Below are 23,400 nucleotides of genomic sequence, written 5' to 3' on the forward strand. Positions count from 1 at the left end.
CCCTATTTCCAAATAAGGGTCCATTCCCAGACATAGAGAAAGAGGGGAAGGCCATGTGGGGACGAGGCATAAAAAATAATCTCCAGGGCGCCTGGGTGGCTCAGTTGGTTAAGCGACTGCCTTCAGCTCAGGTCATGATCCTGGAGTCCAGGGATCGAGTCCCGCATCAGGCTCCCTGCTCAGCAGGGAGTCTGCTGCTCCTTCTGACCCTCCCCCTTCTCATGCTCTCTCTCTATCTCATTCTCTCTCTCAAATAAATAAATAAAATCTTTAAAAAAAAAATAATAATAATCTCCATGCTTCAGCTCCAGGCAGACTGGAATTTTTTTTTTATGACCGTTTTTACTGAGATACAATTCACATACTCTAAAATCCACTCAACGTGTATAATTCACTGGGTTTTAGTGTGTTCAGAGCTATGCAACCATCATCACATCAATTTTAGAACACTCCATCACCCCAGCAAGAAAGTTCCTAGCAGTCACTCCCTATGCCTTTTCGTCCCTCACCCCCAAGCTCCCGGCAACCACCAACTTACTGTCTTTACAGATTTGCCCGGACACTGTGGACATTTCATATAAACGGGGAAATACAGGACAACACAATGGCCTTTTGTGTCCGGCCTCTGTCACGGGGCATCGTGTTTGCCAGGTTCATCCACGCGGCAGGGCGTTCAGCGCATCACTCCTTTTTACCGCCACGCGACATGGCACGACACGGATGCACCGCCTTTTGTCCACCCAACCATCCGCTATAGACACCCGGGTTGTTTGTACTTTTTGGTTATTGTGAATAACTCTCTGAACATCCGTGTAAAAATGTTTATGAGGACACGACTTCAGTTCTCTTGGGTAAATGGATAGCTAGGAAAGGAATCGCCAGGTCCTCCGGTAATCCGGCGGGTAACTCTCCGAGGAGCTGCCGGACCGTCCTCCACGGTGGCGGCCCCATTTTCCATCCCACTAGCAACGTAGGGGGCTCAGTTGCTCCGCATCTTCACCAACACGTTCCTGGTTCCGTTTCCTGTTCTGTTCTTTTCTCGTAGCCGCCCTGGCAGGAGTGAAGTGGGAGCTCACTGGTTGTGACTTGCATTTCCCTGATGAGTAATGGTGGTGAGCGACTTTTCGTGAGCTTCTCGGCCAGTCGTCTCTTTTCTTTTGGAAAATGTCTGGATCCTCTGCCCATTTAGGGGGTGGGGGGTGGGCAGAGATGATTAGGATTTGGGCCCTGCTTCCAGGGCCTGGACGAGCACTGGGTAGGAGCGCAGTAAATGCTGGTCGACTGAACGAAGTGGCTGCCGCAGGCAGTGGGGTCGGCCCGGCCCAGACATGCATCTGTTGTCGAGCCCATCTGCGCTTATCACGCAGTGTGCCTGCCCTCATGGGGCGTGGGTCTGTCTGCCCTTGAGTGCCCGGCTCTGCGACTGTCCTCTACTAAGAACCGCGTCCTAAACTGAGCAGAGCCATTCCCGCATATCCCACGCAGCTGGGCTCCTCGGGGCCCGGGAGATCCCGCCGGCCTCGGTCGCCCATGGCAACGCGTGGCGCCGCGCTTCCTGTATTGATTCGAATCGCCAGCTACGTCACGTCCTCCCGAGATGCCCGACGCGCGCAGGCGCAGTCGCGCAGGGTGGGCGGGTCGGGGCGCGGCCCCGGCGAGAGGCCCGGGCGCGAGGGGGCGTGGCGGGGCGTGGCGGCCGCACGCAGCGCGCCGGCGCGGGGGCGTGGCCGGCCGCGGGAGCGCGCGCGGCGGAGGAGGGCTCCGGGAGGCCGCGGAACAGCGACCGCCGCCATATTAAGGAGCGCGGAGCCCGGGGTCCCGTCGGCGGCGGCCGCGGCAGGACCAGTGGAGCTGCGGGCGGCGGTGGCCGGCGCGGCGCGGCGCCGGGAGAGGCGGGGTCGGCGGAACCAGCGGGCGACCGGAGCGAGCCAGGTGAGGCGGCCGGGGTGTGGGGACCCGCCCCCCGGGCCCGAGCCGCGACCCCCTCCCCCCGAGCCGGGCAGGGCCCGACGGCGGCGCGGGCCTACCCCGGGCCTCCCCCGCTCCGCCCCGACACCGAGCCGGCGGCCCCCACGCTCGGGTCCTCCGGGAGCCGGCCAGCCCCCCTGAACGCCGCCCCCCGTGCCGAGCTAGGCCCGGGGTGACCTCCGCATGTCACTCCCGTCTTCACCCCCCAAACCCGGCCCTGCATGAGCGCCCCAGCCCGAGCCACCTGCAGCCCGAGCCCTACCCCCGTAGCTCGCGTCCGAGGTCTGCTTATAAACGGGGCGGAGCTGTCCCCCAGAACGGCTCTTCACCTCTGGCCTCTCGAACCCGCCTCTTCCAAATTGGACCATCCCAGCTCAGGCCCTGCCCGGATCGAGACTGCCCCCCATGGCTGTCACGACACAGCCGGGCTCGAAGCAGGCCCCCTTTCCCCGCTTTGTGGCCCCTGAAACAGGTAGACGGAGGTGTGGAGACCTTGTCTGTGTGGGCGCTCCTCTGGGTTCCTGGCACCCAGAAGCACTTAGGCATTGCCGTTTGAGTGCATCAGTGACCCCCCTCGCTCCCAACCCCACTGCCTTCTGCGCCCCCAGCCTCCCAGCTTGACCCTTTCCAGCTGCCATCCAGCCCGTGTCAAGCTCTCCATGTGGGCCCTGACCCCACCAAAATCTGAGACGATCTGTCTCTGCCCAGCTACCCTCCCATCCCGGAACATCCTGCCTTTTCCTGTAAGCACCCGCGGGACAGCCGGAGCCCCCAGGTGTGGAATGCTTCTTCCCATCACAGCCATGTTCCCGCACTAAAAACTGCAGACCCCCACCCATTGGTCCTGCACTGTCTAGACCTGCCCCCAACCCAAAGCCGGAGACCCTCCGCTGTGCAGCTGTCTAGCCTAGACCTGTTTTGTTTTCCCCTCTTCTTTTCCCCTGGAAATCCTCCCCTCATTCAGGTGCCTGTCATGCTGGGAGCTAGCCCCCCACCCCCACCCCACTCCAGTTCACAGAGTGATGACCTCATGCCTCCCTCTGGTGAGGCTACACCACACCCTCCGTCCCTCCCCGCCCCGCCCCGCCCCGCCAACTTCTTACTGTACTTTAGATGGGGAGGATTTACCAAAAGAAAAACAATCCATCTCAACATACACAGCTGTTCCCCTTACCCCAGATTGGGGATAGGTGAGAAGGTCTTTGAAATGAAGGAGGTTGGGTGGTCTCTCCTGGAGGGGGGAGGGGATTTGCACACTAGAGGCTGATGAGATCTCCTGGGGACGGTCCCCAGAATGGTGCATTGTCCCCTAGAACGCATCCTAGGCTGTTGTTCGTGCAGAATTTCTCATGGGCCATCTTGGCCTTTGAGGTCATGGGCCCTTCTGTTTCAACAGAAACTGCTAGACTGGCGTGCCTTCTGAGCCCCAGAGTGCACGCAGGTGTGCTGGTTGTTACAGGCCACTTTCCGAGTGAACAGGGTTCCATTGCTCCAGGAGGGTTTTGTTGGGGATTATGGGCTCTCCCCCTCTGAAAATGAGGCTTCTGGCCCTTGGACAGCTCTTGGCTCAAAGGACAGTTGCTTTGCTGGGTGGTGGACAGTGTCCAGGGAGCTAGCTGTGCTGGCCATTTGGGCCCCGGGGAAATCTCAGACCCTGTGGCCCAGCCGGTGGCAGTGGCTGTTTGGGGCTAGGGGAGAAGTGCCTGGAGGCAGATGGGGAGGCGATGAGTCTTCAGAAGCCAGTCTGCCTCCATTCTCACACGAGGCCCTCTCTTTCAGCAGGAAATCTCCCGGTGCTGTTTGTTGGGGCCTCTGGCCTGGCGGATTTGGGGACCAGAGTGGGGTTGGTCATGGGGACCTTTTGCTTGGTAACACTGAGCAGCAGGGTGAGGATCCCAAATGGTTCTGTTTGGAGGGCCGATCCTGGAGACTCATGTCAGGTGTCAGGATCAAGGGACTTGGTCTTTAGGACCAGCGAAATGGCACTGCCATTGTAATTCTGTTCTAGAGCAGAGGTTCTCCACTGAAGACATTGGTGCTGTCTGGGGGTGTCTGTGGTGATCACGACTGGGGGTGCTCCTGGCATCGAGTGGGTGGGGTCAGGGATGCTGCTGCCCCACCCCTCCGCCCAGTGCTCGGGATGGCCCCGAATATCGGCAGTGCCGAGGGGGAAGATCTGGGACTGGAGTTCAGTCCAAGAGCCCTGTGAGGGCAGGGACTCTGCGCCCCATAAGACTGGAGCTCAAGAACCCTGGCTTGAGTGGGTGCTAAAGGGCGGGGACAGCCAGAGGGTAGGGTATGTTTGGCCCATTCCGGGAGGTGGCACAGGGAGCTGATGGCCTTCAGAGCGAGGGAGGGAATAGTAGGCCGCCCCTCTTCTGCCTAGCAGCTTCCCGCCGTCCAGTTTCTGATCCATCACAGGCCCCAGCAGCCTCCCCCTTGTCAGGTCCACTCGTCACTGCCCTGGCCAGCTCTCACTCCACCTGCCCAAGATTTGGTGCATGCGAAGTGGCTGCAGGCGGTGGGTGGTTGGAGCCGGGCGCATCCTGCAGCTCGCACACAGTCAGGGCTCCTTCTCGTGTGGCATTGACGTTCCAGACAGGGGACATTCGTGCCCCCAACCGCCATGCATCCTTGTGTCCTTGGCAAGTGACTGCTTTCTCCTACTGTGGCTCCCTCACCTGAGATTGGGACGGGAGCACACGACTCGGCCCTGCAGCCTCGAGTGGCTTAGTCCTCGACCCCCGAAAGTGGACTGTGGACTCCACTCTCTTCCTGGCTTCCTACACCTTCCCGTCAGTGAGCAGCCTCCTTCACTGGCTCTCCTTTTCATTATTTGCTGAATTTTTGTTGTTAACAGATCTATTCAGAAAGAATTCCCATGCCATGTGATTTAGTGATTTAAAGTACACAGTTCAGTGGTTTCCAGCTTTTGCATCTATCCCATTAATTCCAGAACATTCTCATCCGAACAAACCTCCTTCCCTTTACCTATCAGTCCTCTGCCCTCCCCAGCCCCGGCAACCACTGCCCCATTTTCTGTCAGGATGAGCCTGTTCTGGACGTGTCACCCACGTGGACTCACACCCCGTGTGGCCTTCCGTGTCTGGTTCCCTCCCTGAGCGTCGAGGGCTTGGGGTCCGTCCCCGGGGCCGCGCGTGTGGGCGCCTGGCCCATCCGAGGCCGAGGGATATGCTGCGTGGTGGGTGGACGCTTGGACTGTGTCCACCTTTTGCCTGTTGGGACGAGAGCCGCTGCGAACCGTTGAGTGCAGGTTCCTGTGTGGTGACCCTTGTTTTTGATCTGAACTCCGATGCTTCTCTGCTCTCGGCACACTTTCTTGGCGGGCACACTTCACTTCCTGTCCTCGTTTGCTGCTGCTGCCCGAGGCTGGCTCCAGAACTCCAGGCCCACGTGGCCAGTGCCAGTCAGCATCTGGGCGTCCTCCAGGCACCTGGGTTGAGTTAGCCCAGAAGAGGTCACTCTTTCCTTGAACCTTTCCCGCACCCGGCCTCTCGGGACCGCCCGCTTCCTCACCTGGACCGGCAGGCATGGTCCTGCTCCCCCCGCTCCCCAGTGCTCTGCCCGGTCTGCGCGTGAGGCCGCCTTCAGTGCACAGAGGCACAGCTCCTGCCGCTCCCCGCTCCCCGTGCTGCCCCACCCCCTGCCACTAGCCCAGGGACGCCGCCCGGGAGACTGCTCTTCTGGCTGGCCTTACTTTTCCCTCTTCCTGCCCCCGGCACGGCCTCACCCAGCCTCCCCGGACCTCTGTGCAGTTCTCTAGGGCAGCAACCGCTCCTTCCAGATCCCTGTGCCTTTTTGCACATGCTCTGTCCAGAGGAAGGAACCACCGGTTTGTGCGGGATGCATCAGGCTGTATTTGCGCAGTGCCCTACAATAAGGAGTAAGCAGAGGCGGGCTGGGTCGGAGGTGGCATCGGGGGAGGATGAGGGAGCAAGGGCAGGGGCAGACTGCTGCGCAGAGCTTGTCTGTCTGCACTTACGGAAGGCTGAACAGTAAGAGAAAGGTCAGCGCTGGTCTCTTGAGCCTGAGGGAAACCACTCTTCCCCCTGAGGATTCCTGTAAACCAGGGGTTCTCCACTGGGGGCAATGTCTGGGGATATTTATGGTTGTCACGGGGGGTGTTCTGGCATCGAGTGGGTGGGGGCCAGGAGTGCTGTTCAACCCCCTGCCATGCCCGTGACGGCCCCCCACAGAGAATGATGTGGCCCCGGTGTCACCAGTGCCAGCAGATGGGGTTGGGGGTCCTGGCCCTAAACGTACTAGGTTTTAGGGTTTTCCTTCTGCCCCTACCTGGGACCCAGAAGTGGGATCCATGGCGAGACATATTGAGGAAGCACTTTCTGATGCTCAAGGCTGCCTGTGAGAGGGTGAGCTCCTCGTCCCTGCAGGTGTGCAAGCAGATGCCATTGTGCGGGGGCTCACTCCGAACCCCTTTAAGGCCCATCCAGCCTTGAGATCTGGCTCTCTGACATAAACCACAGCTGCAAACACGTACGTGAGCATAAATCGTTTGGGTGCTGTTGCCAAGGCATCCTTCCTTTGCGTAGGGGTTTGCGTGCTCTGGGCTGCTGCGGACCCTGACGGCCTCATGGGCTGGATGTCTCACCCCGTCACACGGAGAACGGGCGTCTTGCAGCGCCAAGGGGTGGGAGGCGAGCGGCCTCACCTTGGGCACATTTCTGGGGCTTCGTGCAGCAGTGCCTGCCTGGGGAGCCGCAGTGTCTCTCGGGCCGTTGTCACAGGCTGGAAAGGGAGAGCCTTTGGTCCAGAAAGCCATGTCCTCTAGACTGCCAGCCTGGGGCAGGGGCAGGACTCCTTGGTGAGCCCCAGGGCCTGTCTGCACAGAGCGAGGGGGGAGTCAGCCTTAGCTGAGTGACTGCACGCATGCTGGAACGTGCTCCTTGGGGGCCCCGACCTCCAGGCCTCCCCAGAACTAACTTGACCCTCAGGCTGATGCACATCAGCCCCGGAGGGGAGGCACGTTGTCTCCCTGTCCTGTGTCAGGCGCGGTCCTTTTTGATTCCAGCTCTTTTGGGCCTTGTCTTTTGCTGTAGTGAGAGGCGACGGACCACTAGCTCATCGGGTTCCCTCTGCTGGGTGGGGCCTCCCTGTTCAGAAGTCCCTTTCGGAGCCCAGGAGCCTAAGTTCTAGTCGATGTCTGGAGACCACGGCCAGGCCTCCCACCACCAGCCTCACGTCTTTTACTGACTGCAGTCTTCCCTCCTCTGGGGTGGGGGGGTGGGGGGGCGCTGTGGTGAGGGAGGAGAAGGGGCTCCACCTGGCCCCCAGCCCACTGCTGTGGCCGCCAGGGCACCTCCCCTGCCACATAGCCCACACACGCTGCGGATGGAGGAGCAGGAAGCAGGCCCATCTGGAGGCTGTTGTGCACCTGTCCCCGAGCCGGGGGGATCAGCCACCCCTTCCTAGCATCTCCTCTGGGTCAGGCCCTCCACTAGCTGCTTCACAGAAGTCCCGCCCACTTCCGTAGCACTGTAGGTGGTGTTCTCCCGTTAACCCAGGTCGGAGAGAAGTTGCTTGCCCAGAGCTACTGGGCCAGTAGGAATGGAGGCTGGGACTCAAAGCCAGGTGTGTCCTTCTCTGGAGCCAGCCCCCCCGCTCGTTCTCTGATAGACCTTTCTAGGACGGCGTGGTGTTTGGGTTGACCGGTGGTGGGGGAAGGAGCTGTGAGGGCTGGTTCCAAGCCTGCCTGAGCTGAGGCAGAAGCAGCAAAGCCAGAGGCTTGCATGTGAGCGGAACATTGGACAACTCCCCCTTTTTCTAGTTGGGTCTTCCTCATGTGGTACTTCCCCAGCCTTTTAGAGAAAGGCTGAGAAAAATACAACCAGCCCCTGGGCGCCCGGCAGGACGCTCTCATCTTCCGCAGGAGGAAAGGGCTGCTAGTCAGGTAGTCTGAGAGCGCCAGGAGCTACCCCGGGGTCTCCTGCAGCCTCCGCCTATGGATCTCTCCCACGGGTGCATGCGTCTCTGGAGATTTCAGGGGCCTCGCGAAGGGCTGTGCCCCTTGGTGACAGTTCCCAGGGAGCCCCCAGCCATTTACCAGCATATTCCTAATCGGTGGATGGTTCCCGCAAGAACCAACCAGCGGATATTCACATGTGATGTGACGCCCCACTCCAGAGCAGGCCTTCGCTCCGGTGCTGGGCCTGGGGACCCTCCCACGTGGGGGAGCGTCGTGATGTGAGCAGCCATGGGCAGGAGGGTGAGCGTGGGTGCTGGGGCTACACTTCCTGGGGAGGATCCCAGCAGGTTCCTCCTTTGTGAAGGGGAGGGAGCATTGCACCTGGGGGCAGAATTAAGTACAGGACCTGGAGCTACACTGGCCCGCTGCTGTCATTGTCCCACGGGGCCAGGAGCAGTATCCTGCTCACCTGGGACCCTGGGCCCACACGGGATGGGGCAGGTGGGTGGTAGCAAGTGCCACCTGACCTCTACCTGTTGGCAGATACGGCTTCCCCACAGAAGCCGGAGTTACCCTCACCCAGGACAGTTTTGCTGGGGGACGCTGGGTGGTGTCAAGGACATCTGTGGTCGTCACAACGGGGAGAGCCTCTGGTGTAAATAATTTCATAGGTAGCCACATCCAGACCGGCGTCACCCTCAGAACACCGAGTCACGAAAGCCCTATTGTGGGGGCTGTTTCATTCCTTTGGCTTTTGCTGAAGAGCCTTACAACATCTAAACCAGGAGGGACCGGTTTTTCGAGATGAGCAGGACCTTGGAGGACTTGAAATTTGGTGAGCGCTTCTGGAAGCAGAGTGCTCCGTCTTGGGGGCCCCGGGGCCCGGCATGAACTAAGGAGGAGATGTGGGTGCGCTGTGCTGCCCCCAGGCCTGGAGGGGAGACTGTTGCATCTCCATGCCGCCGCCCTTGCTGTGCCCGCCCCCCGCAGCCACCCCCACTCCAGGAGGCTGGGAGACGTTTGGAGGCGCTGTGTCCTCGGTCCTTGCTCACACCAGGCCCAGCCCACGTGTTTTGTCGTCTCCCTCATCAGCTAGCCTTCCTGGCCTGGTCCCAGAGTGTCTCTGTCCCTCAGCACTGTGAACATTCTGGCCGGACCACTCTGGGGGGGGGGGGTGGCTGAGCAGCAGCCCCGGCCTCCACCCCTCAGTGCCAGGAGCACCCCAGTCGTGACAACCACACAAGTCCCCAGACACCGCCCCATGTCCCCTGGGGGGCAGGATGGCCCCAGCGAGAACCACCGGGTCCTACCTAGAGTGGGCCGTCTCTGTCGAGTGCTCAGTGGGTGGAAACCATGTGAGCAGCGCACTGTGGGGCTGGTTGGGTGAGGTCAGGGGCTAGCGGGGAGCTGCAGAGAAGGCTGCGCCCTGCTCCATGACTGCTGGTTGGGATTGGCTTGCTCTCAGAGAGCTCTGGGCCTGGGGTGAGTGAGAAGCGGAGCACGGCCAGTGCACGGGAGTGCGGCCCTGGTGCTTGGGCGACCCCTGACCCGTGCAGACCCCAGCTTTCGCTGTGAGGGAACCTCACTGTTGTCCTGTGAGATGACGGGGCTGCTGCCTGTCTCCCAGAAGAGCGGGCTTGGAGGTTGGAAGCTTGTCTGGGACAGTGGCCTGAGGTGGGTCTCCTGGCTCTTCATCCTGGGGGCCACGTTGGGGGGAAGAGGAGACTCCCTTCTTAGGGGTTGGCTTGGTAGGTGGGCAAGTCCCCCGGGGACAGTGGCAGCGAGTGACCGAGGGCTCTGGCCCCCGCTCACCTGACCTGGACACCAGCCTCCCCGGTCAGCTGGGGGAGCTCGGGGGGCGCTCACTGCTGCCTTCCCGGCTCTGTCTCGGGCTCGGCCTGCGGACGGCCCGTGCTCCGGACTGCTCGCTAACAGGCTCGCAGATACTTTATTAGGAAGTTCTCAAGTGTGCGGTGAAGGCGGCGAATGTTGGGTGCCCTGCCAGCCATGCTCCACCCCTGGACCGGGGCCTCAGAGTCCAAGAAGTGCAAACAGACACGCTCGGGGAAGCAAGGCTCCTTCCTGTCCTGTTGTCCCCCACCCCCAGTTCCTCTCCCCTGGGCTGACCTGTGCTACTGGGTTCTTCCCCCGCCCTCTGGAAGTAGCTTGTTGGCACGGAGCTGCGCTCAACGTGCATGGGGCTCGCTGACCGCCCCCCCCACTGCCCTCCCACTGCCCTGTGCCCTAGTGGGGACAGGAGCCTCACGCCACCACATCAGCCCTCGCCTTCCGCTCCCACACGCAGCCTGCAGACAGCGTCCTTGTCCACGTGATATTGCACACACGACTATTACGGGCGAATTCTTGGAAGTAGAGACACCGCATCAGAAAGGATGTGCGTTTTAAATTTGGAAAGCAGCTGCCAAATTGCGTTCCTTGGAAGTCGGGTCTCAGCTCCTGCCAAGGAGCGCGCGTGCCTGCCTTCTGCGTTGGCCTGGGCGGCCGGGCTGTGTCAGCTGCCTGGAAGCTCGGGGCTAGGGACCTGCCGCCCTCTGGCTGCCGGCCAGGGTGCGCGTTGCTCTCAGGAACGCCATGCTCACACCCTTCACCGCTTCGGTATCTCCCAAGGCTGGCAAGTATTTTTCCCGCTTGTGTCGTCTTTTTAAATAAAACCGTTTGTGGTTTGTCTTGTCTTGTGGAAGCTTTTCGTTTCTCCTGGGACTTGCTGTCCATGTGACAGATCAACCCTGCCGGCCTCACAGGGAGTCACCTGGGGACATAAGCATGGTGGCCTTGCTCTGTGAATGGGGGGCTCTGTTTTCCACTGGAAGCGAGCTTGCCTGGGCTGAGATTTAGACCCCCGTAGCCCACAGTGTGACCATTCCCGGTGCTGAAAGTCCTCGTTCCCTCGCACCCAGAGCCCCACCGGCCCTGAGCAGCCCTACTGGGGGAGAGCAAGGGAGGGGCATCCGCTGAGCATATGGACTGAGCATGGCCTTCACCTGGCCCCCCTCAGGGCTCTGTGTCTGGTGGGTGGAGGACAAGGCTCCAGCCAGGGCCGGCCAGGGTTGACTCCACACACGGTTGGCAGAGGGATGTTAGCTGCTTCTCTGGTCCTTGTTTCCTTGTCTGCAAGGTTGGAGGGGGCAGCTGCCTGGCCCAACTCTGGTAGAGTACCCACTGATGGTAGAACTGACCAGAACGGAGCCATGTGTCCCTTCTTCTTCCCTGCCAAAAATCCCCCTGGGGATTCTCGGTCCTCGAAGTGGACGCTGGCCTCCTGGAACTCAGCCCCCGTTTGCATGTGGCCTAGGCTCCCCCTTGGGAAACACCATGTCTTCTGAATGGGCATTTCCAGCCTGGACAGAAACTCATGGCCATGCTGCCCCAGGAGTGGTCCCTGTGGTGAGGATACAAGTTGGGGTTTGTCCTGGGGCAGGCCAGTAGGTGGGCTTGGAACTGGACAGGAAGGAGAGGCTGGGGAAGGAGCCTCACCCCCAGAGAAGTGAGGGAGGCTTGAGGGTCACAGCCATCCCCCACTTCTGGACTCCACTCTGTGACAAATGGGCTAAACCGGTCTGGGGACCTCTGTCAGGGCACACAGGGTACATGCAAGGTGGGGGGCTATGGCTAAGAAGGGGATTGCTGCTCCCACAGGTTTACCCCAGATGGAGGGCCTCAACCCCACTTCACTCACAAAGCAGGAGGCCCGCTGTGTGTCCCCGTGGGGACGACGGGGCTGGGGGAGCTCAGAGGAACTCCAGGCCCAGTGGAGGGAGGCCCCTGGGGGCAGGTGGGCACAGATGTCAGGCCTGTGGGCAAGAGCCCCTGTCTGTGCCCTCCTGTGACCCTGGGGTGTTGCTGCCCCCGGCTCAGCCGTCACGTGTTCATGTGCGTGTGCGGCCGCGCACTGAGAGCGCCCGCTAACGTGGTAACGGAACGTGGTGTGGGACACCCAGTGGTGACTAGGGGCCATGCTCATGTTCCTGTGAGTCTAATCCACCTGGCTTGGCTTTGGGCTGGACCACACCAGGCCAGCCCTCCATGTCCCCCCGTCGCAGGTGAGGGTCAAGAACTCAGCAGGCTCACGCTGGTCCTTCAGCCACGTGCTGTACCCGGTCTGTCCGCCGCAGGCCCAGGAACCCATCAGAGAGGCCATTTGGGGATGTTGAAAGTAGGACTTAGGGAGGTTGGCCTGAATATCTCCTCGTGTGGCCACAGCTGGAGAGGTGTGAGTGGTGTTCCCCCAGGTCTGCTCCCTCCCGGGTGCCACAAAGCTAGTACTTTCCTTGGGTGTCTTTGTTTGAAGAGTTTACTTATCTGAGAGAGAGCACAAGCAGAGGGAGGGCTGGAAGGAGAGGGAGAAGCGGACTCCCCGCTGAGCAGGGAGCCCGATGCGGGGCTTGATCTGCGACCCCAGGATCATGACCTGAGCCGAATGCAGACACTTAACTGAGCCACCGAGGCGTCCTCAGGTGTCTTTGTTTGAAAGGGCAAGCGTTCTCTCTGGTCTATTCTCTGTCTCTGTGCACGGGACCCTCTGGGGAGCCCCTACAAGTGGGATTGCGCAGGATGTGTCCCTCGTCTGGCTTCTCGCTGAGCGCGGTGTCTTCCAGGTGCATCCATGTTGGAGCAGGTGTCAAAATATCTTTTCTTTTTAAGGCTGAATCACATTTCAGTGTGTGGATGGACTGCACTGTGTTTATCCTTCATCTGTGGGGAGACACTTGGGAGTCTCTGTCTTTTTGGCTGTTACGAATAACGCTAGTCAGGACACGAGAGTACTAGTCTCGGTGTGGGTCTGCCTCCCTTTCTCCAGGGCATATACCTAGAAGTGGAATTCCTGGGTCACGTGGGTGTGTGTGTGTGGCGAGGAGCTCATGGGGATGGGGTGGGGAGTTGGTGCTTCCTGGGGACAGAGTCTCAGTTTGAGAGGATGAGAAAGTTCTGGAGCCGGATGCTGAGGGTGTTCGCAGAACAGCGTGAGTGGGCTTCATGCCGCTGAGCTGAGTGTGCACTGAAAATGGTTACAATGCTACAGTTTCTGTTACGTGTCTCTTACTGTAATTTTTTTTTTTAAGCCAAGCGTTGACTTCTCCAGGGTGCTACACCTCAGAATTCGTAAACTTTTAATTTTTGGCCAGCTTTTGCTTTTCAGTTTGTTGATATTTTCCTGTCCCGGCCCTGGGCTCCAGCCAGAGTAGCAGAGGGACGGTGACTGTGAGCGTGCGGGGGGTCTGGGGTGAGAGCAGGTGCTCCTTGGGAAGCTGCAGTCCTCTGAGCACCCCCTGTGCCAGGCTCTGTCCCCTGAACTCTTGCTTCAGCCTCCAGAGGCTCTGCGGTACCTCCAAGGGGAGGCACGGCTGGCAGACATTTCCCATTGGTTTCTGCAAGCAGCCACTGGCTCTGGGCCCGGTGTCAACCCTGCGGTGAAGAGCATCGTTCTCTCCGAGGTGGCCGCTCGCTCCCCCTCATGCTGGACAGTGCTCAGCCCTTTCTTGCTGCATGTGCTCCTCCTTGTAGAGCATTCTGCTGCTGCCTCCCCTCTTCTCACTCCTTTTAGAGAAGCCTTCTGAGCTGGGTTGAGCGCGGGGGGTGGTGGGTATGAGCTCTACAGAGGGGTGCTGTTGAACCCCACCCGCTTGCACACATGGTCCTGCAGGGTGAGGACTATGGCCCCGTTCTTGCTTTAGGACACAGGCTCCCCCACTTGGAGGAACCCATGCTGGGACCACTTCAGCCCTTGTTCAGCCCCCCCCCCAATCTCAGGGCTGGATGTGGTTTGGGGGGCAGTTTGTGGCCTCAGGATCTGAAGCAGGAAGGCAACATGATGGGGTGCATGGGTTGGAGGGATGGTCCTAGGGCGAGCTTCATGGCCCAGGAATAAATGAGAGACTTGCACTAACCAGGATAAAGGCCAGGGGGAGCCCTGGTCTCTCCCCAGTCCTCCCCGTCACATCCCGCTGTGGCTTCCCTCACCCTGGTTCCCGGGAGGGAGGTCCTACACGTGGTGGGGGGCCTGGCCATCACCATGGAGTTCCCTGGGGTCACCAGGCAGTGGAGGGGGCTGCTGCCTACTGGTGCTGACCTCTCCTGCCCTTCCTGCCCCAGGCTGACCTTGGCCGGCTGACGTTGGCCGGCGGGCTGGGCCTGCCCTGCGTCGCCATGGACCAGGACTATGAGCGGCGCCTCCTCCGGCAGATCGTTGTTCAGAATGAGAACACGATGCCCTGCGTGAGTACCTGGACCCCACCCCCGCTGGCACTGTCCTGGCTCCACGCGGGGGCTGGGTGGGGACTGCAGTGAGCCGCTGGGCTCCACCCTGCAGAGGATGGGGTGCAGGGCAGGTGAGAGGCACAGCCACACGCCAGGGAGTCCCCTCCTCGGGCTTCCTGCGCGCCTCCTGCTGCGGGAGCCCACATGGGCCGTCAGCTTCCAGACCCCTGTTCCCGTGGGGCCGCACTCAGGACTGAGGAGGGGGGCAGGGGAGGTGAGCTGCTCTCAGTTTCCAGAGAGGGAGGTGAAGGGCCCAATGTCTCCGAGCTGGGGTTCAGAGCTGTGGGGCTGGCCTCACCAGGCAGAGGTGTGATGGTGGCATGAGGTGGCCTGGTCCTTATCTGCTGGGAGCCAGCAGCATTTGGGGGCGCCTCTTTCCTGTACCCCACCCCTCTCAGCCACGCTGCCTGTGTCATGGGCTCCTGACCGGTCCCAGGCTGTGCTCGCTGCTCCGCTCCACGCTCTCTGAGCTCTGCGCCGGGCAGTCGAGGCCTCCACCCGTGGTGTCTCAGGGCCACGCTCCTTCTGGGGGGCCTTTTGGGGGAGCCCCTCCTGCCTCCCCCAGCTCCTGGTGTGGCCGGCAGTCCTTGGTTTCAGAGCAACCACTCCCTTCTCTGCCTTGTCTTCGTGTCCCCTTCTCTGTGCATGTCGGCATCTCTGACTCTTAGAAGGACACGGGGCGTGGATTTGGGGCCCATCCCACTCCAGCGTGGCCTCGTCTTACCCGGAGGACACCTGCAAAGACTCTGTGTCTGAATAAGGTCACATCCCAGGTGCCCCGGGATTAGAACTTCAGTGTGTCTTTTTGGAAGACACAGTTCAATCACTGAAGATCCCTTATAGAAAAAGGGGCATTTCGGGGGACCTGGGTGGCTCAGTTGGTTAGGCGACTGCCTTCGGCTCAGGTCATGGTCCTGGAGTCCCGGGATCGAGTCCCGCATCGGGCTCCCTGCTCGGCGGGGAGTCTGCTTCTCCCTCTGACGCTCCTCCCTCTCATGCTCTCTGTCTCTCATTCTCTCTGTCTCAAATAAATAAATAAAATCTTTTAAAAAAGGGGCACTTCTGGGACAGTCGAGGGGGGTGGGCTGGTTTTCTGGGAACCGTGCCCCCACGTCCACTCCCCAGTTCTGGTGAGTGACTCGCGGTTGCACGGGGGACCGTCCTTGCCTGATGGAGATGGGGCTGACGGGGCGGCAGCTCTCTGCGCACAGGGACCAGGGTCTTCGGTCTGTACTGTGCCCTCTGCCGCTCACCAGTGTCCGGCCTCCCGGAGCAGGGAGGCCAGACCGAGCACGTGGCTCACTCACCGTCTCACCTCTGCCACCCGGATTTCTAAACTCGATCCTCTGGGTCAGCGGCCAGAGGCCGAGTGCAGGGAGGCAGGCCAGGCCTGGCCTCAGGGTCTGAGAGGGGAAGCTGGCCTCGGCCCTGCACACGGAGGGCTCCGCAGCACCAGCCCGGCCCCTCTGTCCTTGCAGGTGGCTGAGATGCGGCGAACCCTGACACCCGCCAACTCTCCCGTGTCCTCCCCCAGCAAGCATGGGGACCGCTTCATCCCCTCCAGAGCCGGGGCCAACTGGAGCGTGAACTTCCACAGGATCAATGTGAGGGGCTGCCCAGAGGGCAGCGGGGCAGGGCCAGGGCCGGGGGGCCGGTGGGCCTGGAGCTAGCTCCAGCTGGCCCTGCCTCCTTTGCCCCCATCTCCCACAGGAAAATGAGAAGTCTCCCAGCCAAAACCGGAAAGCCAAGGACGCCACCTCAGACAACGGCAAAGGTCAGGAGTTAGGCCCCCCCGCCCCCCGCCCCGCATCCCGGCCCCCTGCCCCTGCCTGGCCTCATGGAGCCCCCTGCCTGCAGACGGCCTGGCCTACTCCGCCTTGCTGAAGAACGAGCTGCTGGGAGCCGGCATTGAGAAGGTGCAGGACCCTCAGACAGAGGACCGCAGGCTGCAGCCTTCCACACCTGAGAAGAAGGGCCTGTTCACGGTGAGCCAGCCGGCCCGGCTCCCCACTTGCCCTCCCGCGCTCACCCTGGGAGCCGCTTAACCCCACGCCTCTAACCAAGGCTTTGCTCTCCTGCTGCCACGAAGGCAGTGCTGGGCCAGGTGCCAAGTTCACGGTCCTGAGCCTCGGGGCAGCCCCCGTGCAGTGTTGGAAGGAGCCTGGTTTGGGTCTCCTGAGAGATGGCCAAGGGGGCTCGTGGCCATGGGGGGCAGCGGGGAGGCCGACATGGGCGAGTCACTGTCCAGCCGACGCCTCAGGCCTGAGGCCTGGTTGGCTTCCCTGAATGCTTCTCACCAAAGCTCATCCCGGGTTCGGTGCACACCCTGCCCTCCTGCCCAGCCTCCGGCAGCGTGGGGGCACCAGGGCTTCAGGCGGGAGGTCCCTGAGCTCGGCCGAGGCTCCGCTCAGCAGGTGTCCCCCTCCCCTGCCTCCAGTATTCCCTCAGCACCAAGCGCTCCAGCCCTGACGATGGCAACGATGTGTCTCCCTACTCCTTGTCCCCTGTCAGCAACAAAAGGTGAGTCTGAGCCTGTGGGGGCTGGGACAGGGCAGGACAGGCAGCCAGGCGGTGCTTGGGAGCCAAGATTGGTCCAAGAACTGTGCTCAGGGGGGCAGGGGTGGCTCAGGGGGCCTCCCTGGGGACGCACTGCAGGCTCGGTGGCCTTGGGCCCAGACAGGGGAGTCAGGGATGGCTCCCCAGAGGAGGTGCTGGGCAGAGGGCATTGTGTGGCTGTCAGAGCTCAGGGAGGTTGGTGGCCACTGGGTCACCCATAGCTTTGGGATCACGTGGGGGGCAGAAGGCGGGGCGGGATGAGCAGGAGACCCCAACGGGGGGAGCCTAGTGCTCCTAGGGCTGCAGAGGAGGAGAGGAGATCACGAGGTGGCTCTCCCTCCCTGCAGTCAGAAGCTACTGCGGTCGCCACGGAAACCTACCCGTAAGATCTCCAAGATCCCCTTCAAGGTCCTGGACGCACCAGAGCTGCAGGACGACTTCTACCTGAACCTGGTGGACTGGTCATCCCTCAACGTGCTTAGCGTGGGGCTGGGGACCTGCGTGTACCTGTGGAGTGCCTGCACCAGCCAGGTGGCGCCACTGAGCGAGCGTGCGTTGGGGGGGTGGGGGGAGCAGGCAGGACTGAGCCAGTCCCCAGGGTCCAGGGCAGCACCAGCCGCATGCCCCCAGGGCCTAGCCCTCCCTGCGGGGGGGCCGCAGCCTCCCCAGTTCCTCCGTGTCAGCAGAAGAGGGATGGGGTCTAGGCCCAGCACAGCCTGGGGACCGCCGTGAGGGCCGCGTCCTTGGTGGTGGTTCTCACACCTGCCTCAGCAGTAAATCTCTTGGAGTTGCTGCTGGGGTTCAGGGCCTGCAGGGCAGGAACCCACTGCTCTTTGAGGTGGGCTGTTTTCGGGAATAAAACCAAATGCAAGTGGGTTCCAAAGGAGGCTGAAGCTGCCTCAGAGAAAGGGCCACCCCTCAGCACGTGGCAGTCTGTGGCCTCCGCCTGCAGCATGGTGCCCTGGTCACCCCGCCTAGGCTCTGTGCAGTCTGTAATCCCCGTGCTGTTGTGTGCCCCCCCCCCCGCCCCGGGGTGCAGCCTCCTGAGCACCCCGGCCACATTGCCCCGGGTCTCAGCACTGACAGCAGTGCGCGCGGGCCTGAGGTGTTCCCGAGCAAGTGAACGGTGGTTTGGGGGCGCACGGAGGGATGAACAGATGGGGAGGGCCTCGGAGGCCCGGCGGGCAGCCCGTGGCTCACACCGCCTGCTTCCCATCTCCCCAGGTGACCCGGCTCTGCGACCTCTCAGTGGAAGGGGACTCGGTGACGTCTGTGGGCTGGTCTGAACGGGTCAGTACCCGGGCCCTGTCCCCCAGCTGGGCAGGGCTGGCACTGGGGACGTCTGACCCGGTCTCCCTGGTGGGGGCCCTGCCCAGTGCTGAGGGGGCTTCAGACCCCAGCCTGGAGGTCACTCGTCTAAGCTGCAGGAGTGGCCTCAGCACCCCTGCCTGTCCCCAGCCTGGGTTACAGTGATGGGGCTCCTCAGACTTGGTCCCCTGCGGACTGCCCCCCCCCCACGCGTGGAAGCACACAGATGTTCAATGTGTCAGCTAGAGTGTCTGTGTGACCCATTTTCCCAGAGGGTTCCAAGGAGGGGTATCCTCTCGGCCCAAAGGAACTCGCAGAGAAGTGGGATGCTTCTCACCAGAGCTCATCCTGGGTTCGGTGCGCGAGGCCCTGCAGCGAGGAGGGAGAAGAGAGCCAGGGTGGCCAGTCAGGGAGAGGGCCCTGCGCCTGGGCCTGATGCCCACTCCCTCCCCGTGCGATTCGTTCTAGGGGAACCTCGTGGCCGTGGGCACGCACAAGGGCTTTGTGCAGATCTGGGATGCGGCTGCAGGGAAGAAGCTGTCCATGCTGGAAGGACACACGGCTCGTGTCGGTGAGGAGCCACCTGGGCCCCAGGGGGCAGGTGTGATCTCGGGGGGCGGGGGTGGCCAGGACTCAGCCTCCCTTGCCCTCTGCCCGGCCTCCAGGGGCGCTGGCCTGGAATGCTGACCAGCTCTCGTCTGGGAGCCGGGACCGCATGATCCTGCAGAGGGACATCCGGACCCCGCCCCTGCAGTCGGAGCGGCGGCTGCAGGGCCACCGGCAGGAGGTGTGTGGGCTCAAGTGGTCCACGGACCACCAGCTCCTCGCCTCGGGGGGCAACGACAACAAGGTAGGCGCCCCGGGGCCCCCGCCATCCCGGCCTCGGGCCGTCCCTTCCGTCGCAGGGCAGGGGCGATGCGGGTGCTGTCCGCGGTGGGGGGCCTCACGTCGCTGCCCCTGCAGCTGCTGGTCTGGAACCACTCAAGCCTGAGCCCTGTGCAGCAGTACACGGAGCATCTGGCGGCCGTGAAGGCCATCGCCTGGTCCCCACACCAGCACGGGCTGCTGGCGTCCGGCGGTGGCACGGCCGACCGCTGCATCCGCTTCTGGAACACGCTCACGGGGCAGCCTCTGCAGTGCATCGATACGGGCTCCCAGGTGTGCAACCTCGCCTGGTCCAAGCACGCCAACGAGCTGGTGAGTGCGCGCCTCTCCTCGTGGCCGGAAGGCCTTCAGAGGCCCTCTGTGAGGAGCTGGGGGCAGACGAGCCCGGTGCCACAGGCGGGAGGTGGGGGGAGCACCAGACAGGCTCGCAGGGAGCGAGGGCGGTCACCTGTGGCCTCCGCGCCTTGCCCAGCGAGCCCAAGATGGTTCCCGGGTGGGTGCATCGGACCACCTGCGTCTGAGCCCCAGGGCCCCAGAAGGGGGGCCTGAGTTCCGACAGCGCGCGCTCCACCCCCCAGGTGAGCACACACGGCTACTCGCAGAACCAGATCCTGGTCTGGAAGTACCCGTCCCTGACCCAGGTGGCAAAGCTGACCGGGCACTCCTACAGGGTCTTGTACCTGGTGAGTCTGCCCCGCCCGGGGTCTGGAAGAACACCACTGTCCTGTGCCCCCGTGCAGCCCCTGCCTCCGCGTCCCCCTGCCCGGGCAGCCTCCAGGCCTGGACAGCAGGATGGGCTCCTGTCTGCACGGCCAGGTTGTCCCACCACCCGGAGTCTGCTTTCCCGAATCCCTACCCTTCCTCCACTCTTCTGTGTGTTTTTGGACACGCACAGAAAGAAATCTCGCTAGGTAACCCAGGTCTGAGCCCTCGGCTCATCTCTGATCGTTTCACCAGATCGCCATGTGCTCTGGCTTGGACGAAGGACCCCTCCTGTCTGCAGATGTGCTGTTTTTTTTTTTTTTTTTTCAGAACAAAATGTTTTGTGCTTAAAACCCACTTATCATTTGTCCGATTTTACAGAACAGACTCTCTCTCCTTGCAGCGGGTGGGGGGCGGCCTTGTGTTTTGACCAGGGTGCTCTAACCGCGGCTCTGTCGTGTGGCCTCGGTGGGGCCTGTCCCCCGCCCCTGGCTGCATTCCGGCAGCCCTGTCCAAGTAGGGCTGCCTGCAGGGCATAAGGCCAAGGGTGGGGGGTCTGTCTCCTCCCTCCCGCAGGCCATGTCCCCTGATGGAGAGGCCATAGTCACTGGTGCTGGGGATGAAACGCTGAGGTTCTGGAACGTCTTTAGCAAAACCCGTTCGACAAAGGTAAAGTGGGTCGGTATCAGAGCCAGATGTTCCCCCACGCGCGTCCCTCAGCCTGTCCTGGGGGCTCCCCTCCCCCAATCACCCAACCAGCCCCTTTACCCCGTCGGCTCTGGTCTCCCCGGGAGGCTCCTCTGGGACGCCCATGTCCCCTCTGTCTCTGCTCCCGCGTCGCCGCACAGCCCCAGCCGCGTGGCACAAGGCGCTCAGAGCCTGTCTCCCCCACCCCCCGCCTCGGGGTGCTGGGGAAGGTGCCCACAGACTCCCCTGGCCCAAAGCCTCGCATGCCCTCCAGGCAGAAGTTCCTTCCCCAGCGCCCTGATGGCCTGGCCGAGCGGCCCGCGGTTACTGGGAGGTCGCCCAGGGGCTGCGGGCTCAGCAGTCCCTCCTGTGTGCCCTGCAGGAGTCCGTGTCAGTCCTCAACCTCTTCACCAGGATCCGGTAAAGCCTCGGGCCTCACCGTCTGGGTCAGAAGAGTCCCATCTCTCATCGGCGTGCATGGACCCTCCCCTCCCCAGCACGCGGTCCCTAGAGGAGACAGCCGGGGCGGGTGGGGAGTCGGGCCTGGAGAGATCCTGAAGATTCTCATTAAAGCCTGATTGTGAACCCTGGCAGCCGGTGTTTGGGGCGGGGACGTGGCCGGGCCCCAGCAGGGACCATCTGTCTGGCTGCTCAGCTCGGAGCACGATGGACGCCTCCTGGGACCCAGCCTGCTTCCGTCTGCGTCCGCCGCTTCATCATCGGGGCTGCATGCTCTTCCCAGAAGCACGTGCTCACCGTCACCACCGCCATCACCACTCACGCCTACGGGACAGACAGCTGGACGCCAGGCCGCTCAGATGGGGCTGGGCAGACGGCTGAGGTCGGCCCATGGATCAGAGGGACAGAGCCACCTGATAGGTTTCTCTGTGGCCAGTCCCGCCGCCCTTGCCCCGGCAGCCACGCCGCTGACTTCCTCGGGGGCACGGCACCACGTCAGGAGCGGGCCCCAGGCAGTGTCCAGGCCGAAGGAGGTCATCTCGAGATGGACTTGTTGTCTGCGGAAAATGAGACAGGCCCGCTCTCTGTGTTGTGCTTACCCTGACCCCGCACTGTCCTTGTTACTAACGGGGGTCACGGCCCTGTTTTATCCCCAAGCAGGACTCAGGTGCTTGTGGCTTGCTGGGCAGCTGGTCAGGGTGACCCAAGGGCAGAATCGACCCTAAGGCCCGGGTCCTGTGGGCATCTGGCCCCTCCTCCCGAGCCCCTTCCCCTACCCCAGGCCACCCCATTGGGTCCTGTCCATCTGTGCCATTGCCGTGGGGCAGCCAGGGAAGGAGGCACCTGTAGGTTCCTCCAGAAACTTCCTGAGCTTCCCCCAGCCCACTCTGCTCTGTCCGCAGCTGCACGTGAGCCCATCCCCTCCTGCCTCATCTCCAGACCAGGAGACCAAGAGGGGAGGAAGGGAGGGCCTGCATGTGGCCGGGGGCATGAGTAGCAGTCCTCCCCCTCCTCCTCCCCTCCTGGATCACGGGGTGCTGATGGAGTGGACAGGGTGGGGCAGGCCTGGGCTGGGGAGAGTCCAGCAGAGCCCCTCCGGGTCCCAGTGGCCTTGTGCCCCCCTCTGTTGGCCATGTGTGTGCACATGTATATATGTACTTGTGACTTTTCTTTGGATTTGTTTGTGTTCTTGTAGGTTGGTCCCAGCAAAGTTTCAGGCTGGTGGGGAAGGAGCAGTGGCTCACCCACTACCCATTGGGGGGGACAGCGCTTACCGCTCCCGATGAGCTGAACCTGCCTGAACCAGGGGAGCGGTGGGAGCCCGCCTCCCCAGCCCCAGGCCCCGCATCTGCCTGCCGCGGGACGGACGAGGGACAGTGTACATAGATGTGTGTATTTTGATTGGTCAAGTTATTTTTGTTTGAGTGTTTTTTTAAGAAAACAGTCCTGACTCGGCCACGCGCTCGCCTTGTGCAGTTGCCGGAGCCCAGGAGCTGGCTGTGCCTGGAACACCGTGCCCCCCCCCCGGCCTGGCGGGCCCCCCGCCTGGCGGACCCGCGCCTGGGAGTTGGGACAGCGGGGCGGGAGTCTGCGTGGGGCTAAGTGCACGGCAGCGGACGGGGGGCGCCTGGTGCAGAGCGAGCCTTGTTTCTTGTGAAATGCGTCGTCGTCATTAAACCAGTTGTGGGTTCATGCACTGCTAGGGCTGGCTGTCCATCTGTCTGGTCCCCAGCTGGGGTGTCTAGATGTCGCACACGGGGGCAGGCGGCTCGTCCTGGCTGAGCTGGTTATGGAGAAGACTCACGGGCAGTCTACAAGAGGTGCCGGTGACCCCGAGTTCAGGGTCCCCTGGGGCCGAGGACGGGGGTGTGGCCAGCGCTTGTGGCCCAGCTAGGGTGTGGCTGCTGTGGGGAGGAGGCACCCCCCTGGCTGCCATCTGGAAGGGGGAGAGTGGGGCGGGAGTGGCGGGGTAAAGGGAAGGCCGCGGGCGGAGGAGCAGATGAGGACTGGGGGGGGTGTTAGGGGTGAGGGGGCCGCACAGCAGCTGTCAGGTGGGGCACACGCTGCTGCCCCCTCCACCTGACAGATAGGGAAACTGAGGCCAGTGGGTGACCTCGCTGGCCCAGCATCTCAGGGGAGGCTGGGGGGGGGTGGGGGGCAGGCAAGAGTTGTTTCTGTTGATCTTTGAATGTGGCTTTTGCGGGAAAGGGAAAGCGATTTAGTAGTAGTGGGGGGGCGTGAGGCAGGGGCCTGTGGGGGGCAGGGAGGCCGCAGGGGAGGACGTGGGGGGGCGGCAGGAGTGGGGGCTGAGGATGCCCGTGAGGACCATAGAAGAGGGGGATTTGGAGGTGATCAAGGGGAGCAGAGGGTCTTGGGGCTGGAGAGGAAAGCCAGCCCAGGCCAGAGGAGTGGTGACTCCAGCAGGACCCAGCAGGTCAGGGGGCCCCAGGGGTTCCGGAGAAGAAGGGTGAGCCCCCCCCTACAGTGAGCAGCTGCCCACGGCTGGCCAGCACCCAGGCCCTTCCCTGCAGGTGAGGAGCCCTGTCCTGGGCAGTGGGGACCAGAGAGACCAGACCGCAGCGCCTGCCCTCGTGGGCCCCAGCTGTGGTGGACAG

At 62.4% G+C, this 23,400-nt stretch overlaps 1 protein-coding gene across 2 annotated transcripts; it reads left to right on the forward strand.

The window, feature by feature from the left end:
- The first annotated feature begins 1,750 nt into the window (after window positions 1-1,750).
- On the forward strand, window positions 1,751-22,487 carry FZR1 (fizzy and cell division cycle 20 related 1). 2 transcript variants are annotated; one of them, XM_081797316.1, is made up of 14 exons: window positions 1,751-1,932; window positions 14,024-14,146; window positions 15,667-15,792; window positions 15,899-15,962; window positions 16,046-16,173; window positions 16,626-16,708; window positions 17,092-17,275; window positions 17,969-18,034; window positions 18,521-18,623; window positions 18,718-18,902; window positions 19,016-19,249; window positions 19,516-19,620; window positions 20,216-20,317; window positions 20,709-22,487. In XM_081797316.1, the coding sequence occupies exons 2-14, from the start codon at window positions 14,078-14,080 to the stop codon at window positions 20,748-20,750; spliced, it is 1,491 nt and encodes a 496-aa protein (XP_081653442.1). In that variant the 5' UTR covers window positions 1,751-1,932; window positions 14,024-14,077; the 3' UTR covers window positions 20,751-22,487. The 2 variants fall into 2 exon arrangements, with proteins under 2 accessions (XP_081653442.1, XP_006738776.1); XM_006738713.3 differs by lacking the exon at window positions 1,751-1,932 and having other exon boundaries at window positions 20,216-20,308.
- The last annotated feature ends 913 nt before the right edge of the window (window positions 22,488-23,400 follow it).

Source organism: Leptonychotes weddellii, chromosome 1 (genome assembly GCF_054177405.1).
Source record: "Leptonychotes weddellii isolate Sample4059 chromosome 1, ASM5417740v2, whole genome shotgun sequence".
Classification (NCBI taxonomy): Eukaryota; Metazoa; Chordata; class Mammalia; order Carnivora; family Phocidae; genus Leptonychotes; species Leptonychotes weddellii.